We start from the raw sequence: 18,401 nt of genomic DNA on the forward strand, positions 1-18,401 counted from the left end.
CTCAACGCTTTCACATACTCGTACATCTTATGAGCAACACAACCAAAACAAACAAAATAAATAAAATATTCCACGCTCCATGTAGAAAATGAAACATTCTGTAATAAAGCGACCAGCACAACTTGGCTGACTTTGTCTATTAAAATTCTTTGAGGAATGCCAATGCTTCAATCCTCGGTAGCCAGTCAGGTACAACAACTTCGCCTTTTTTTACTTCAATAAAGCGTGACATGTGTTCACGGAAATGCAGGCGCGCAGGCCGTGCGTCTGGGTCACAATAGAAGCCCTCCATTCGGGCTCGCCATATACAGTAGAGGCCTGTGAGCATGATGAGGTCAAATGGGACGCCGTCCTCATTATCTAATGGCAGAAATCTGATGCCGTACGGATCCAACGGAAAATCTTTCTTAATGGTTCTTTGGAGGACATCCCAAAAAAACACCCCCGCCCAACAATGCAGGAACACATGGTCTACTGTTTCTGGTTTTTTGCAAATCAGGCAGTTGGAACCCCACGGCATGTAAAAACCGCGTTCTTCCAAAAACGTTCTCACTGTCAGAGTGCCCGTGTGAAGCTTGAAGAAAAAAGATTTCACTCCTGGCTGCACATCCATTCTTTTTACGCGTTTTAAAACATTGTTACCTTGACCTCCACTGTATATGGATCTGTACATAGGCACTGGAAAAATAACATCACACAGGTCACTGTACAATTTCTTTCTTTTTACACTGAACAGATAGTCATTCGAGAACCGTACTGTCAAAAAGCGGACACTCGCTACTATCTCTTTAAAAAAAACCGAATAGAGTACCAGGCATTATTTGACTGCTGATAACAAACTCTGGTAACGCATTACAAAGTCGCACTTGACACACCGCTCTTAAGAACGGGTCGTTGACGTCACGAAAGAAACAAAATCTATTTACAAGCTGTCGCACGAAAAGGTGTACCAGACCCAAGCCCCCATCTTTCACTCGCCGAAAAAGATTCGTACGGTTGCATCGTTCCCAGCTGGACGCCCAAATAAAGACAGCAAAAACTCCATGGAACTTCTGCACATACACTCGCGAACAATACAACACTTGCATAATATACCATACTTTACTAACAAAAAATAAATTGCACACTGTCGCTCTGGCGAAAATTGAGAGATGAGCCCCTTTCCACCTCTCCGCCTTTTCTCGTGTTTCTTTCACGTTTTCTAACCATAAATCATCTGTTTTCTTATAATTTTCAAGTGGAACACCGAGGTACTTTACTGGTGTTTCAACCCATTTCACGTTAGCAAATATGTTGGGGGCTGACGGCCACTCGCCATGCCAGAACCCCAGGCACTTTTCCCAATTCACAAGGCTCCCCGTCACTTCCCCAAACCTTCTTACTACCGCAACAGCCTCCAGAAGACTCTCTTTTTCCGTACAACACACAGCTATATCATCAGCATACGCCAAGAGCTTTACCTCCGACGCATGTAATCAGAAACCATGAACCCGGTCATTTTCAATAATTGCTAGACATAACGTTTCAATATAAATACAAAATAAGAGCGGACTCGCTGGGCACCCTTGACGCACACTCCGCTGGACCTCAACTGGGCCCCCCAATCTGTTGCTGACTATGAGGCGCGTTTTGCAGTTTCGATACGCTATGGATATACCGTCTGTGATGATTGAGCCTAAATTAACATGTTCAAGTATGGCAAACAAAATGGCATGAGGTACACAATCGAATGCCTTTTCTAGGTCAAGCTGAAGGATTGCGACAGCCGACCGATAGGCATCACAACACTCAAGTACACACCTCATAGAATGAATATTAGTAAAGATAGAGCGACCCTTAATACCACAGGTTTGATGGGATCCTACAATCTGCGTTATAACTGTCTGAAGTCTGCCAGCCAATATTTTCATAAATATTTTATAATCACAGTTAGTTAGTGAAATTGGTCTGTATGAGGTCACAAGTCTTAGCTTATCCTTTTTCTCTGTTTTTGGAATGAGCACAGTATGTGCTTGGGAGAATGACAGAGGCAACGCTCCCAACTCAAATGCCTCATCAAAGACATCTTTCAACTCAGAGGAAAGGTCTTGTTTGAATGCTTTGTAAAATGCCGCGCTCAGACCATCCGGCCCGGGCGACTTGCCAGGGTTAAGATCATCTATCGCCTTTTCTATTTCTGCTATTGATATCGGTGCTTCGAGAACTGCTTTTCTTTCTTCTGACAGCCGCGGCATGCGTTCTAAGAATGTTGTTTTAAAACCTTCCACATCTACTGATTTATGGGCAAACAGCCTTTCATAGAATCGAAAAAACGCTTCGCCTATGTCCTCTGTATCGGTAATCTCAACACCGTTTTCCTCTATCACGTCGATGTGCTTGCGGCGAGCATGGGCCTTTTCGATTCCCAGCGCTCGCTTTGTGGGCGTCTCCCCGGCAGCCCAAGCCTCGGCTCTGGCCCGCACGAGCGCTCCCCGATAGCGTTCTTCGTCCATCACTTCGAGTTTCTGTTTTATGCTACGGATGTCGTCTTTAAACTTGCCCGGCTCTCGACCCTCAAGCTTAACGTGCCTTTCGAGCATCGTTCTTAAATTTCTTTCTTGGACTTTTTCGTCATACTTAAGGCAGCTAGATCGCTCTATGGCTTTCATTTTGACATGTTGCTTTAATAAGTCCCATTGTGCGCCAACACTGGGCATCCGTTCTGTTTTCATATCGTCTATCGCCTCTTTCACAGCTTGAATAAAACATTCGTCGCTCAGGAGCTTTACGTTTATTTTCCACAAATCCCATGAAAATGTGTTTTGTTTTTCCTTGCTTCCCATCAGACATTTAACTAGACAGTGGTCCGAGAACGACACGGGTTCTACATGATACTGGTTGCACAATGGTAGTATCTCGATCGACACATAAATACGGTCAAGGCGAGCGTGACTCAGTCCTTGAAAATGCGTAAACTGCACTTCTCTCGCTCCCTCAAGGCATTCTGCTACATCATCTACATCATGTTCTGCAATTAACCGTGACAATAGCTGGCTGCTTTTATCTTTATACCCGCGCTCGTTGCTTCGGTCTCGAGTGTTCAAAACGCAGTTAAAATCTCCCAGCATAAGAACATGTTTGTCTTTACTCAGATACTGCGCAATGCCAAGAAAAAATCTGTGCCTCTCTTCTGTACCGTTCGGCGTGTAAACACATATTACCCTCCAATTGACCTCACTATAATGAAAATCAACGACGACCAATCTGCCACTTTGGCATGAATGAACATTATCTACCACAAGGCCCGCTAACGTTTTCAAAAATAGTAGGCATCCCGCTGACTTGCCCACCGCATGACTCACTGCCACATAATAACGAGACGTAAAGCGAAGCATCATGCTTCGGGTCTCCTCCTCCCCTTCAACTTTTGTTTCTTGCACGGCCAAAATGTCGAGGTCGTGGTCCGCCAACAATCTATACACTTGGTTCTGCTTTTTCTTTGCGGCCAGGCCTCGAACATTTAACGTTGCCAAACTAAACGACAGCTTGTGTGCCATGTTTTTTCAATCGAGGTTATAGGACCCGAAGCATGACGCTTACCTCGCACGTCTAGCGTACCGCTAGACGCCTTCGGATCCGCCCGGTTGCCCAGTGTCTTGGTGCTGCTTCGGCAGCTCGGGAGTGGCCTTCCTCTCCGTTTTGACATTTGGCCGTGGTTTAAGGCTGGGGCGTCTCCCCGTGGGCGGCTGCTGGTTGGCCGTTCCTTCAAGCGGCCGTTTGACGGCCGGGCTAATTCTGGGGTTGGAGGCCTGGCTGTTTGGCATACCCGTCTTAGTTGACTCAGCGTCGAAGCCTTCTGTTTGAATGCTTTCCATTGTGTCCTCGTCCGCGGGCGCAGGTGATGTTGCGGGACCGGTCTCTGCTGCTGGCTGCTTGGCTGGAGCCTCCGTTGTCGACTGGCTTTGCTTGCCTTCCGGTGTCTTTTCGCTGGTCTGCTCCTTATGGGCTTCCAGGTCTCCGCATCCTTTCGCTGCCTCCTCGGCTTCGCTCACATCCATCAGATGCTTCTCGGTGTACTGGTTGACACCTTGCCCAGTAGCTGTGGCGTAGGACCGCGTGCACTGACCGTCTTCGTGTCCATATCGCCGACATATCGTGCACCGGGGTACTTTGCAGTCTCGCCGGACATGTCCAGAGCCCTGACAGCGAAGGCACTGCATTGGGCGACCCGGAGCAACCACTAGTGCAAGTTCTCCAGCGAACCGTACCTGGTGGGGTAGGTCCTTCAACTTCAACCCAGTTTTCAACTTCAACAGCACCGTCCGGGTGGTCGAGTTCTTGTCGTGGACTCCCGGAACGCGCCAACGCTCACGCTGCACGTCTTCCACCTTTCCAAAAGCGGCAAGCGCTGTACGCACGTCATCATCAGCTACACCATGAATAAGCCAATGAAGGCGTAACTTCACTTGCCGATCCTGTGGGTCCACTACGACGCAGCGACGCCCCTTTACTGTCATTTCCTTCAAGGCTAGTAGCTTCTTGGTAGCGTCTGCATTGGACATGGTAACCGCCCAGACGTGGTTAATCTGGTAGGCACCGAGTGCAACAACTTCCGACAGCATACCGGCCAGAGCAAGAGCGTCCCTGAAATCTTCGACTCTGTAAGGCCGTGCTCGCACGTCGCCATGCAGGAATACCGTATTGGTGACGATGCGTCCTGTTGGCAGTTGTGGCAAAACAAAAGGGTAATCTTCTCCTTCTTGGTTCCTGTTACCGCGGCTAGCAAGGGCCGCAATCGCCGCTCCAACGGAGCTCATGATTCAGCGTCCGTCACGCTCGGTGGCCGGAAGTAGAATGTAACCAACTAAGCCACGGCGCCGTCGCAGGACGCTCTTTTTCGCGTTCAACGCAATAGCCGGTATTGTCCTGTGTACCATAGGAAAAGGGCAAAATAAATAAATCGAGGCACCGGTGTGATTCGAACTCATGATCTCCTGTTTACTAGACAGGCACTTTAACCAACTAAGCCACGGCGCCGTCGCAGTGCGCTCTTTTGCGCGTTCAACGCAATAGCCGGTATTGTCCTGTGCACCATAGAAAAAGGGCAAAATAAATAAATCGAGGCACCGGTGAGATTCGAACTCACGATCTCCCGTTTACTAGACAGGCGCTTTAACCAACTAAGCCACGGCGCCTTTTTTTTTATATTATTACCTTTCTCAGGAATGAAACAAAGCGATACAATCACAAATCCACACTACATAAGGTAATTAAAAACGCTTGCCCGCTTTGGGTAAGCGTGGGTATTTAAGAGCGCTTCAGGTTTACAAGAGCATCTAATACAGGTATCCATGCTGGTGGATCAATCTGTGCTTTATACATCTCACGAATAAACGCAATACTTTCTTTGAAGTACTCTCTGGCTGGCTGTGCGTTCATATCTGCATGATACACTGCCATTCTCGTTTTCCAGATGCTGTGAAGACATAAAGCCATAAACATGTCATGCGGCACTCCTTCGTCATTATCGGTTGGGAGGAAGCGGATGCCATATGGGGTAATCGGTAACTCTTTTTTTAAAGTACGTTGCAGTATGTCCCATAAGAAGGTGGCATCTACACAATCAAGAAAATTATGGTCGATAGTTTCTGGTTGCTTGCACAATAAGCAGTTTATCGTCCAAGGCACGAAGATACCCTTCTTCTCTAACCTCGGTTTAACGGGCAGAGTTCCGGTGTGCAAGTAAAAGAAGAACGTTTTCACTGTGGACCGTACTGGCATCCGCTTCACCCTTTTCAGTACGTCTTTGCCTGCTCCTGTTGACAACATGGTGCGATACAGTGGTTCTGGCATACATACATCAACAACATCTTTGTACAGTTTCTTTCGTGTGACATTGCTTAGATACTGTAATGAGAACCGTGCTGCGAGGAACTCGTAAGACCAGACGACTCCTCGCAGGAAGCCTCGTACTTTCGGCCCATCAACCCGATCAGACGACACAATAAACGCTGGCATAACGTCACACAATCGCATTTGAATCACAGTACGTAACAAAGCATTGCTTTGCTCTCGCATAAAGAGAAATCTGGACACTACCTGTTTTAGAAACAAATGCGCCAAGCCCAGTCCGCCACTTTTCACTGACCGGAATAAATTTGTGCGGCTTGTACGTTCCCAAGTTGATCCCCATATATACACTGCTAGCACTCTGTGGAGTCTTTGAATGCTTGCTCTCGTCGCACACAGAACTTGCAGAACGTACCAAATCTTGGCTACAAGAAAAAGGTTACATACTGTTGACCTTGCAAATATAGATAAGTCTCTCCCTCCAAATTTGGTCGATTTTTCTTTTATTTGTTCCGCTTCATTTCTCCAATAATCACTAGTGTCTTTGTAGTAATTTAAAGGAACCCCGAGGTATTTCGTTGGCGAAACCGTCCACTGCATGCTTTCAAAGACGTTCGGGGTATCGTCCCAATCCCCATGCCAAAAGCCCAAAGATTTGCTCCAGTTGATAACGCTTCCGGTCACTTTACAAAAACTGTTCGCCACACTGATGGCTTTCCTGACATTGTCTTGGCCAGAACAGAAAACTGCAATATCGTCAGCGTACGTAAGTAGCTTAACCTCGCTTGTGCTCAACCTAAAACGTTTTATTGCACTCGATGACATGATTTTCAAACAGAAAGGCTCCAGGTACAGCGCGAACAGTAAAGGAGACAAAGGGCATCCTTGCCTAACAGAGGACTTTATCTGGAAACTGGCAGTTAATGATTTATTAATTTTAATCCTGCTAGAAATGTCTGCGTAACACATTTCTATACCTTCAGATAGGACCTTACCGACATTGATGTGTTCTAGAATGTTTAAAAGGACTTTATGCACAACTCTGTCGAATGCCTTCTCTAAATCCAGTTGTACCATGGCGACCTTCCCGCAGTACGCATCACAGCACTCCAGGACGGTTCTAGCCACGTGTACGTTTGTTACAATGGACCTTCCTTTTATGCCGCAAGTCTGATGCGGCCCCACAAGCCTGGTTATAACACTTTGCAGTCTCCTACCCAAAACTTTGGCTAATATCTTGTAGTCCGTGTTCGTTAGGGTTATCGGTCGATACGCTCGTACAGAAAGCAAGGCAGCTGGATCCTCTGTGTTTGGAAAAAGTACAACATGGCTCTGCCTGAAAGAAGGAGGCAACTTCTTTGTTCTGTATGCCTCCTTTATTACGTTATGCGGGACAACTGCTATCTCCGTTTTAAAAGCCTTGTAGAATTCTGAGCCAAAACCATCAGGGCCTGGCGATTTCCCTGTACTCAATTCATCGATTGCCGCCTCAAGTTCTGCAACGCTGATTGGTGCTTCGAGATTCGTTTTAACTTCTGCTTCAAGTTTTGGCATGTGTCTCAAGAAATCGCTTTGAAAACCTTCCGCAATCTGTGGTTCGTGACCTACTAAATCACGATAATAATCAACAAATGCCCGACGTATCAGTTCCTCGTCTACCACAACTTCATCTCTGTACATTGTCGCTTTTATTTCGTTGCGCGACGCATAGCTTTTTTCATCTCATAGAGCGCGTTTGGTCGGGGCTTCACCCATATACATTTTTTCCGCACGCGCTCGTACAACTGCGCCCCTGTACTTTTCTGTATCAATAATTTCTAGTTTGTTTTTAATTTCTTTTATTTCTCTGGCAAAGTTACCCGGAGCTGTAGCTTCTGCATTTAAATAAAAATCAAGCTGGCTTTGGAGCTCAGTTTCTTCTTTGTTTTGCTTCCTCCGCAATGCCCCGGCTCTTTCGATGGCTGAGATTTTTGCGTTTTCCTTAAAATGTTCCCATGCCTCCGCATAACACTCCGGTTCATTTGCTAGTAGGTCTCCAATTTTTCCTTTTGTTTCCTTCATATATACCTCATCATTGAGGAGTTTAACATTGAATTTCCACAGCTGCCAGTTAAATTTCGCCGGTTTCCTCGGACCGAGCGCACACACAACCAAACTATGGTCGCTAAAGAAAACGTGTTTAATGTCATACTTATTGCAGACGGGTGCCAAATCTGCCGAAACATAAATACGATCTAATCTAGCGTGGCTGTCCCCCTGGTAGTGGGTAAACCGAGGCAATGTGCCATTTGACAGGAAGCACCATACATCTTCTAACAGGTGACCTTCAGTCAGCGCATTTAGAACCCACACACTCGCATCTCGTATCGGTGTATCTCTTGTCCTGTCTTCTACTCTGGTTACGCAATTAAAGTCCCCCATCATTATAATTGCCCTGTCACAATTTAGATAATGTTCAACACTTTCGAAAAACAATCGGCGTTCACTTGATGCATTTGGGGCATGTAAACAACCTATTCGGAACTTCTAGGCTTGCAACGTTATGTCGCATACAATAAGTCGTCCAGTGTCACACGCGTACACACTATCAACAGATATGCCTGTGGTGTGCCTCAGGAACAGCGCACAACCACCGGCTGTACCTACTGCATGCGCAACGCATACATTGTAGTACGCCCTATAAGGTTCAACCATGCGGTTTGTTCCTTCCTGACTTTCGATCTTCGTTTCCTGTATGGCAATTACGTCCAATTCATTTTCCATAAAAAGTCGACTCAGCTGGTATTGTTTTCTCCGTGTCGACAGGCCCCGCACGTTAAGAGTGCCTACATAAAGAGGCGTTTGGAGAGTAACAGCCATTTTTTTTTATAAACACAAACCGCATAGTATCCCTTGCTTATCACAAGACGGCAAAACACTCACATTTTTATAGAAAATCCCAGTCGTTCCAGCCATTTCGATTAGAATTTAGACCTCGCCGTGACGACGTCAACGCACTGTCTTTCCGGTCCCTTCTGCTGATAGTGTCCGGTTGGAAAAAAAGAAGGCTCGACACCTTGTCACGTCGCCGGCGGGGCCGGCGGTTTCCGCTCGGGCCGTGGCTCGAGCGGTATTTTCGGTGCGGGTTTAAATGTAGTCCTTCGATGGGGTGTCGTTTTCACAGGCGGCTCATCCGTTGCATTCTGGTTGGTCTTGTGCCCTTCCTTGCCATCCTCATGGAGTCGTTTTGGTGCAGGGCTGCTGGTACTTGCCATAATGACGTCCGTAGTCTCAGGGCTTTGCTCGACACTCGCGTCAGGTGCAATGTGTTGGCTCGTTGGAGAGCCCATCGCCAGTGTCTCTACAGCCTCTGTTGAAGCGATGGCTGTTTCTTCCGCAATAATGACTGCAGCCTTTTGCTTCACATGTGACACGTTTGCTGCACCAATAGTTCGCGAGCTAGCCTCGGTGGTAGTTTCGGCCGCGTCTGCCTCGTCCATTAGATGTTCCGTCGACAGTTCATCGCTTGCTTTGACTCCGGCCACGTTTGCGTAGGTTCGCACGCAGACGCTTTCATCGTGGCCATATCGCCGACATTTGGCACAACGCGGTACCCGGCAGTCGCGCCTGATATGGCCTGTGGCATGGCACCTCAAGCATAGCGGTGGGCGTCCCGGTGCAACGAGTAGAGCCATGATTCCTGCAACCCGCAACTGATGGGGTAAATCTTCTAGAGTTACACCAGGCTTGAGCTTTAGACCAACCGTGCGCGTAGACGAGCCTTTGTCAGCTATTCCGTGCACTCGCCAGCGCTCCTTGTAGATATCGCTTGTTTTCCCGTACGGTGCTAGAGCAGAGCGCACTTCTTCGTCCGGAACATTATGTAGCACCCAGTAAAGCTTGATGCGCACTTCTTGATTTTCGGGGTCAACCACAAGGCACCGTTTCTCCTTGACCAGAACTTCCCCAATTCCTACCATCTTCTTCGTAGCTTCTGCACTTTTAAATGTGACGGCCCAAACATGGTTCATCTGGAACGCCCCCAAAGCTATCACTTCAGGAAGCACTCCGAGATGAACCAACGTGTCGCGAAAGTCTTCTACACGGTAAGGCCTGGCTTTGAAATCCCCGTGAAGAAAAACAGTATTCGCTGCAGACGCACCTGTTGGCAGCGACGGCAGAATAACTTGATAGTCCAGGGCTTCATCAGCAAAAAACGTGTTTCCGCGGCCCGACTGGGCCGCTGATACCGCTCCGGCGGAGCACATTCCACACACGTCCGTTTGCTATCACGGCCGGAAGTAGAATCAACTAAGCCACGGCGCCGTCGCAGTGCGCTCTTTTGCGCGTTCAACGCAATAGCCGGTATTGTCCTGTGCACCATAGAAAAAGGGCAAAATAAATAAATCGAGGCACCGGTGAGATTCGAACTCACGATCTCCTGTTTACTAGACGGGCGCTTTAACCAACTAAGCCACGGCGCCGTCGCAGGGCGCTCTTTTTCGCGTTCAACGCAATAGCCGGTATTGTCCTGTGCACCATAGAAAAAGGGCAAAATAAATAAATCGAGGCACCGGTGAGATTCGAACTCACGATCTCCTGTTTACTAGACGGGCGCTTTAACCAACTAAGCCACGGCGCCGTCGCAGGGCGCTCTTTTTCGCGTTCAACGCAATAGCCGGTATTGTCCTGTGCACCATAGAAAAAGGGCAAAATAAATAAATCGAGGCACCGGTGAGATTCGAACTCACGATCTCCTGTTTACTAGACGGGCGCTTTAACCAACTAAGCCACGGCGCCGTCGCAGGGCGCTCTTTTTCGCGTTCAACGCAATAGCCGGTATTGTCCTGTGCACCATAGAAAAAGGGCAAAATAAATAAAACGAGGCACCGGTGAGATTCGAACTCACGATCTCCTGTTTACTAGACAGGCACTTTAACCAACTAAGCCACGGCGTCGTCTTTTTTTTTTATTGCCACGTGCAGTTTCAACATATTACAGTATTACAATTGCAATACAAACAAAAAAAAAGAAAGAAAGGAAAGAGTCAAATCGTACAACAAAAGCCGTCTGTCCCTATTGGACAGGCGTTGTCAACTTAAAATTCCTTCATGGCTGTCAGAGGTTCTAGCCTCCACAGCCATTCCGGAACACATTGTTGCATTTTCTGTATTTCTATAAATCGTGTCATACATTCTCTGAAATAAGCGCGAGCGGGCCTAGCGTCAGGATCACAGTAGTACCCTGCCATACGAGCCCGCCATATACAGTGGAGAGCGTTTAACATAATAAAATCATATGGAACCCCATCATCATCCTTAATTGTCAGATACCTTATCCCTTGGGGGTCCACCGGTAACTCTTTTTTCAGGGTTCGCTTTAAGACGTCCCAGAAAAAAAGCCCTCCCAACATTCTAAGAAAACGATCTATGGTTTCCTGCTTTTTGCAGATCAAGCAAGGGCTTCCCCGTGGTACGATACATCCTCGCTCTTCCATGAAAGTCTTCACGGAGAGCGTTCCGGTGTGAAGCTTAAAAAAAAAAGGTTTTTACTCCTGGTGGCACCTCCATGCGTTTTACCCGTTTAAGTACATCAAGTCCTGGCCCTCCACTGTAAATGGCTCTGTATAACGGCACTGGAAAAACAATATCACACACATCTCTATACAATCTTTTCCTTTTCACTTCGCAAAGGTAATTACCAAAAGATGGGGGCAATAATTTCTTCTCGTACGCTTCATTAAACACATCGGCTAACAATGGGGCCAGTTCTCTTTTGAAAGCCTTATATAACCCCGCACAGAGTCCATCAGGCCCGGGCGACTTGCCTGAGTTCAAATCGTCGATTGCCTTTTCAACTTCGTGCTCGGTAATGTTGCCTTCCAATCGTTCTTTAGCGTCATCTCCCAGTCTCGGCATCCGCTGAAGAAAATCGGCTTTGAAACTCTCTACATTCGCTGCCTGAAATGCAAAGAGCGACTGGTAATACTGAAAGAAGGCGCGTCCTATGCTTTCGTTGTCGTCGACAACAACCCCGTTCATTAAAATCTTATCGACATGGTTTCGCCGTCCGTGCGCCTTCTCGAGTCCAAGCGCCCTTTTTGTGGGCGTCTCCCCCGCCGCTAATGCATCTGCTCGTGCTCGCACGATGGCACCTTGATAGCGTTCTTTATCGAACTGTTCCAGCTTTTCCTTGACGCTCCGCACATCGTCTTTGTACAGACCAGGCTCTCTGCACTCAAGAGTTATCAGCTGCTGAAGTAGTGTTCGCAAACCCTTTTCTTTATATTCCCTCTCAAATTTGAGGCAGCTTGACCTTTCTAAGGCTTTCATTTTAACTTCTTGTTTAAAACATTCCCACTTTTCAGCTATTGTTTCAGCTGCATCTTCTCGTATTCCATTAATGGCATCCCGTACTGCCTTTACAAAAGATTCATCATTTAATAACAAGGCATTCATTTTCCACATCTCCCAATTAAACTCATGTTTGCGTTTCCCTATACCGACATTACATATTACGAGACAATGATCTGAGAACGATACGGGCACTACAGAAAAACCGTGGCAGCTTGGAATTGTATCCAGCGAAATGTAGATTCGGTCCAACCGTGCATGGCTACTGCCCTGAAAACGTGTAAAAGTCACGTCACGCCCCCCTTCCAGACACTCAAAAACGTCATCGAGTTCATTTTCACTGATTAGTTTTGACAAGACTTCACTGCTTCTGTCACGCACACCGGCATTATTGGCTCTGTCTCTAGCGCTCATTACACAATTGAAGTCGCCTAACAGCATAACGCGCTTATCGCATCGAACATGCTGCGAAAGGTTCGAAAAGAAACGGGCACGCTCTTCCACTGAATTGGGTGCATATACGCATATGATGCGGAACTGAAATTCGCACAAAACAATATCGCAAAAAACAATCCTTCCGGACTGACAAGAAAAGGTACTTTGAATTTCCAGTCCAGGCAGTTTCTTCACAAAAAGAATGCACCCACCAGCCGTGCCTAACGCATGGCTTACCACCGCAAAATACCTAGTCGTGAAACGGCGCACCATGCTCCCGGTCTCCTCCTCCCCGTCAACCTTAGTTTCCTGGACGGCTAGTACGTCGACATCGTGGTCAGTGACCAACCGTAGGACCTGACTTTGCCTACGACTAGCCGCCAACCCTCTCACGTTTAAAGTGGCAATGTTAAGGCACGGTATCTGAGCCATGTTGAGCTAAAGAGAAAAGTAGGCCCGGAGCATGGTGCTTACCGTTCACGACTAGCCCTCGGCTAGCCGCCTCCGGGACCTCCCGGTTTCCCGCCGTTGCTTGTGGACGGCACTTTGTCCGCAGGCTTTCTCTCAGGTGGGACATTCGGCTTCGGTTTCAAGCTCGTCCGCCTCCCAAGTGGTGTCTTTGTCGGCGGCCCTTCGCTGGTGCTGGTCCCACTGTCGTTGCGGTCCTTAGTCTGGTCATGGGGGCGCTTGACTGGGGCACCAGGAGTCGAAGTCCGGTCGCCGTCAAGGACGGCCCCGTCCTGCTGCATCGCCGTCGTGCCGTTGTCGAGCGAGTCTTCACTCCTGCTCCGCGTAGACGGGCCCATAGCGGTCGCGACCTGTGCCGTCCCACTCGGCTTCAGGGCAGGCTCAGCCACCTTGCTGTCTACGGCCGAACTCGTCGTCCCACTGGCTGTCGCTGTCGAGACCGCGTCTAGCGTTCCTTTAGCAGCGTCCTCCGCTTCGGCCACGTCCATGACGTGCTCTGCCGCAACGTCGCTAGCTACTGGGCCTGTTACGGTGGCATAAGACCTTACGCAGTCAGCGTCGACGTGGCCGAAACGTCTGCATAACGTACAGCGGGGGACTCTGCACTCACGGCGGACGTGTCCCGTGCCGTGGCAGCGCAGGCACTGCATCGGTCGACCGGGTACGACGACCAAGGCCAACTCGCCGCCGACGCGTATCTGATGTGGCAGGTCCTCCACTTTCATGCCGCTTTTCAATTTGAGAATGACGGTCCTGGTGGTTGAGGTCTTCGTTGCCATGCCCTCGACGCGCCACCGCTCCCGGCTCACCTCCTCCACCTTGCCGAAAGCCGCGAATGCCGTCCGAACGTCCTCGTCGGCAACGCCGTACAGCAGGCAATGAAGTCTTAGCTTCACCTGCTGATCCTGCGGGTCAACGATTACGCACCGTCGTCCCTTAACTTGAAGTTCCTTAAGGTCCAGAAGCCTCTTTGTGGCAGTCGCATCGCTGAGGGCCACTGCCCAGATGTGGTTGATCTGGTACGCCCCTATGCATACCACATCAGGCAGCAGGCCCGTCGGCAGAAGGGCGTCTCGGAAATCTTCCACCTTATAGGGTCTGGCACGTACATCACCGTGCAAAAAGACGGTGTTAATAACAACTTGTCCTTTAGGCAGTTGCGGCAAAATAAAGGCATAATCCTTATCGTCGTTTAGCCTGGATCCGCGGCCAGAAGTGGCCGCTGTCGCTGCTCCACTGGAGCCCATGATTCTGCTGACCGCTCAGCTCGGCTGCCGGAAGCAGAATGAAGCCACGGCGCCGTCGCAGGGCGCTCTTTTTCGCGTTCAACGCAATAGCCGGTATTGTCCTGTGCACCATAGGAAAAGGGCAAAATAAATAAATCGAGGCACCGGTGAGATTCGAACTCACGATCTCCTGTTTACTAGACAGGCGCTTTAACCAACTAAGCCACGGCGCCGTCGCAGTGCGCTCTTTTGCGCGTTCAACGCAATAGCCGGTATTGTCCTGTGCACCATAGGAAAAGGGCAAAATAAATAAATCGAGGCACCGGTGAGATTCGAACTCATGATCTCCTGTTTACTACACAGTCGCTTTAACCAACTAAGCCACGGCGCCGTTTTTTTTTCTGTATTACCGGTTTGGAACTTCCAAACACAGAACTCATAAACACAATTTTACAAGTACAATAAAAGACGCGTGAGCCTTTTCATGGCTGGAGTGTGAAGCTAAAATGGCTTCAGAGAAGCCAGCTTATCAAGCACAGGTATCCAATCCGGTGGGTTCCTCTGGATTTTGAGAATATCTCGTATGTACACACAGTTTTCACTGAAGTTTTGCATGGCCGATCTTGCGTCGACATTCGCATTTCTGACCGCCATTCTCGTTTTCCACACACTATGCAAACACAGTAACATGAACATGTCGCATGGCATTTCATCTGGCTCTTCACATGGCAAGAATCGGATACCAAAGGATGTTACTGGCAAATCTTTCTGAAGTGTCCGTTTAAGGATGTCCCACAAGAAAACAGCATCGTGACAGTCCAAAAAGATGTGTTCTATCGTTTCCTCCTTTGGACATATCAGGCAGTGTAATCCCCATGGGGCGAAGATAGCTTTGCTTTGAAGCCATGGTTTTACAGCGAGCGTGCCCGTGTGCAGTTGGAAAAAGAATGATTTAGATGACGCTCGTACTGGCATTTTTCGAACTCGTTTTAATACGTCTCTTTCTGGTCCTAGTTGATAGATGGAGCGGTACAACGGTAGTGGTAAAAACACATCAATTAGATCTTTGTACAATTGTTTACGTGCCACTGCGCTCAAATATTCTAAGGAAAACCGTGGCTTCAGTACTTGATATGCACACACTATTTCGCGCCAAAAACTGCTCAGTGTTCCACGCGTATCTACATTTGATGAGACAATATAATCCGGGATATGATTACACAGCCTCATGTGTATAACAGTACGCAAGAAAACATCGCTTTGGTATCTCAGAAAGAAAAACCTTGAAACTATTTGTTTCAAAAATAAATGACACAGACCAAGCCCTCCGTGTCGTACCGAAAGGAACAATTAACCGACTGGTGCGTTCCCAGGTAGAATTCCATATATAGGTGGCAAACACTCTGTGTAATTTTTGGACACAAGTTCTGCTCATACTGAACACTTGAAGTACATAAAACACTTTTGCAGCAAAAAACACATTACAGACTGTAGCGCGGGAAAACATAGAAAAGTTATGCCCTCCCCATTTTTCAGACTGATCCTTGAGCCTTTCTTTCTCTCCTGCCCAGTATTCTGCAGTATTTCCATAATGTTGGAGAGGAACCCCCAAGTATCTAGCAGGAATAGTTGTCCATCTCATGTTTGCATACGCCTCCGGCGTTTGCCCCCAATTTCCATGCCAAATGCCCAGAGATTTATCCCAGCTAATGGCACTTCCTGTAGCATTACAGAATGATGTAGCTTCTTTAACAGCTTCTTTAATACTGTCTTTGTCTTTGCAGAATATGGCTATATCATCGGCATATGCCAGTATCTTTACTTAAGTAGCATAAAAGGAGTAACCATGCACCATTCTATTTAGGCGAATTTTTAAACATAAGGGTTCCAAATAAAGTGCAAAAAGAAGAGACGAACACGCACACCCTTGTTTTATACCTGACAGTACTGGAATGTTTTCACTTACGGTGTTGTTAATTATAAGGTTTACTGCACACTCTTCATACACCATCTTGATGCCCTCCTTGATAACGCTACCTACATTACAATGTTCTAGTAATAACTGTAGTATGTCATAATTAACTCTATCATATGCTTTCTGAATATCCAGTTGTATCATAGCTATGTTAGCTTGAGTCATGTCACAGCATTCTAGGATAGTTCTAGCGGTGTGTATATTTGTGTAGATTGTCCTTCCTTTGATGCCACATGTCTGGTGAGGTAATACGAGGTGTGTGATAACGCTCTGCAATCTCTTGGCTAGCACCTTCGTAAATATTTTGTAGTCTACATTTGTAAGACTTATAGGTCGATAGGCCTCAACATCCAACAATTTCCTGGGATCATCCGATTTTGGAATGAGTACTACATGACATTTTCTAAAAGATAAAGGTGCTCTTTTTTGTTCATAGCACTAATTTATCACGCGATGTAACACTTGTGCCAGTTCTTCCTTGAAGCATTTGTAAATGGCAGCCCCTAGTCCATCAGGCCCAGGTGCTTTGCCAGTGCTTGGTTCATCAATGGCCTGTTTTACTTCATTCAGACTAATTGGCCGTTCAAGCGTTTGTGTTACTTCATCGCCTAGCCTTGGCATGAGCGACAAAAATTCGTTTCGAAAGGCTTCTGTATCTTTTATTTTTGGGTTTAGTAGTTTTCGATAGCATTCAACAAACGCTTTCTCTATCAGTTCCTTGTCGCGCGTCACAACGTTTTTATATCTTATTTCTTTTATCTCTTTTTTTACTGCTTGCCTTTTTTCTTCCCCGAGTGCCCGCTTAGTAGGCGTTTCCCCTAGCCATAGTCTTTCAGCCCGTGCTCTGACGATCGCTCCACGATATTTCTTTTCATCTATAACTTCGAGCTTACTTTTAAGGTCACGTAGTTCCTTGCTAAAGTGTCCAGGGTTAGCACTCTCAACCGCAATCATATAATCTAGCGTGCTCCTAAGTTCTTTCTCTTGCTGTTTTTCAATGCTGCGCCGCACGCAAGCTCGTTCAATCGCCGCAATATTTACTTCATTTTTAAATTGCTCCCAAAGCGCTGTGGAATTGGAAGATTCAACCGAACATATTTCATCTATCCTTTCCTTTACTTTTTTAACAAAAATTTCATCATCCAACAGTGTATCGTTTAATTTCCACAAGTTCCAACTAAACTTTGACACTTTTGTCTTGGTTCCTAGTGTCGCTATCACCAAGCAGTGATCACTAAATGTGACGTTCTTTACTTTGTATGCAGTAATGTGTGGTATCACAACTGCCGGAACATATATGCGATCTAGTCTAGCATGACTTACACCTTGGTAGTGCGTATACTGTACGTGCTCGCCGCCGTCAAAAATACAACCAACGTCGTCCAGCTCAAGCTCGTTTACAAGTGCGTTTAATAGTGTCGCACTTCTATCGCGGTAAGTCAATCTGTTGACTCTGTCTTGCGGCCTGCACACACAATTAAAGTCTCCAAATAAAATTATGTTCCTTTCGTACGTCATGCATGTTCTCAGGTTTTCTATGTATTCTACACGTTCGTTAATGTTATTCGGAGCATACACACATATTGCACGCCAAAGGAGTCCACAAATGCCAAAGTCGATGAATAGTAGCCTGCCATCATCACTGGATTTTACAGATTGCGCTACAATATCGGTGCGTTTTCGAACGAGTATCATGCAACCCGCTGAAGTGCCTCTAGCATGAGACACACATACATTATACCTATCCCTGAATGGTTCGACCATTCTGTGCGTTTGCTCTTCGCTTTCTACTTTGGTTTCCTGCACTGCCATTATGTCAATGTCATTTTCCAACAAGAGGCGGCTTACCTGGCACTGCCTCCTGCGGGATGCCAAACCCCTCACATTCAACGTAGCTACACAAAGGGGAAATGTCAGATTAACAGCCATTTTTTTGGATTAGCAGGCAGACGGAACGGTACTCACATCTGGACAGGCAGTGATAGCAAAAACCAGCACAGGTCACATTCTACTTGTCCGCTATGTAACGTCTTATACTGAGGACAGGCTGGCTGAACACACTTCGCGCCCCTAAGTCGGGGTCAATGTTGAAGCCGTCCGCCTATCAGGCGGTATCTTCGGCTTCGGTTTGAGGCC

General features: G+C 47.3%; 2 protein-coding genes and 8 non-coding genes across 10 annotated transcripts in view; 1 reads left to right on the top strand and 9 right to left on the bottom strand.

Annotated features, from left to right (window-relative positions):
- LOC135900500 (uncharacterized) overlaps nucleotides 1–18,401 on the top strand; it is a 223,442-nt gene that overhangs the window by 141,143 nt on the left and 63,898 nt on the right. The window lies entirely within an intron of this gene.
- Nucleotides 423–4,587, bottom strand: LOC139060426 (uncharacterized). Its single transcript, XM_070539559.1, has 2 exons — nucleotides 3,580–4,587; nucleotides 423–678 (listed from the first exon to the last, which is right to left on the bottom strand). The coding sequence occupies exon 1, from the start codon at nucleotides 4,539–4,541 to the stop codon at nucleotides 3,600–3,602; it is 942 nt and encodes a 313-aa protein (XP_070395660.1). The 5' UTR covers nucleotides 4,542–4,587; the 3' UTR covers nucleotides 423–678; nucleotides 3,580–3,599.
- Nucleotides 4,943–5,016, bottom strand: TRNAT-AGU (transfer RNA threonine (anticodon AGU)). Its single transcript has one exon. It is a non-coding gene; the product is annotated as a tRNA-Thr (tRNA).
- Nucleotides 5,101–5,174, bottom strand: TRNAT-AGU (transfer RNA threonine (anticodon AGU)). Its single transcript has one exon. It is a non-coding gene; the product is annotated as a tRNA-Thr (tRNA).
- On the bottom strand, nucleotides 10,219–10,292 carry TRNAT-AGU (transfer RNA threonine (anticodon AGU)). The gene has a single exon. It is a non-coding gene; the product is annotated as a tRNA-Thr (tRNA).
- TRNAT-AGU (transfer RNA threonine (anticodon AGU)) lies at nucleotides 10,377–10,450 on the bottom strand. The gene has a single exon. It is a non-coding gene; the product is annotated as a tRNA-Thr (tRNA).
- Nucleotides 10,535–10,608, bottom strand: TRNAT-AGU (transfer RNA threonine (anticodon AGU)). The gene has a single exon. It is a non-coding gene; the product is annotated as a tRNA-Thr (tRNA).
- TRNAT-AGU (transfer RNA threonine (anticodon AGU)) lies at nucleotides 10,693–10,766 on the bottom strand. The gene has a single exon. It is a non-coding gene; the product is annotated as a tRNA-Thr (tRNA).
- On the bottom strand, nucleotides 14,450–14,523 carry TRNAT-AGU (transfer RNA threonine (anticodon AGU)). Its single transcript has one exon. It is a non-coding gene; the product is annotated as a tRNA-Thr (tRNA).
- TRNAT-AGU (transfer RNA threonine (anticodon AGU)) lies at nucleotides 14,608–14,681 on the bottom strand. Its single transcript has one exon. It is a non-coding gene; the product is annotated as a tRNA-Thr (tRNA).

The sequence above is a fragment of the Dermacentor albipictus genome, chromosome 5, assembly GCF_038994185.2.
Source record: "Dermacentor albipictus isolate Rhodes 1998 colony chromosome 5, USDA_Dalb.pri_finalv2, whole genome shotgun sequence".
Lineage (NCBI taxonomy): Eukaryota > Metazoa > Arthropoda > Arachnida > Ixodida > Ixodidae > Dermacentor > Dermacentor albipictus.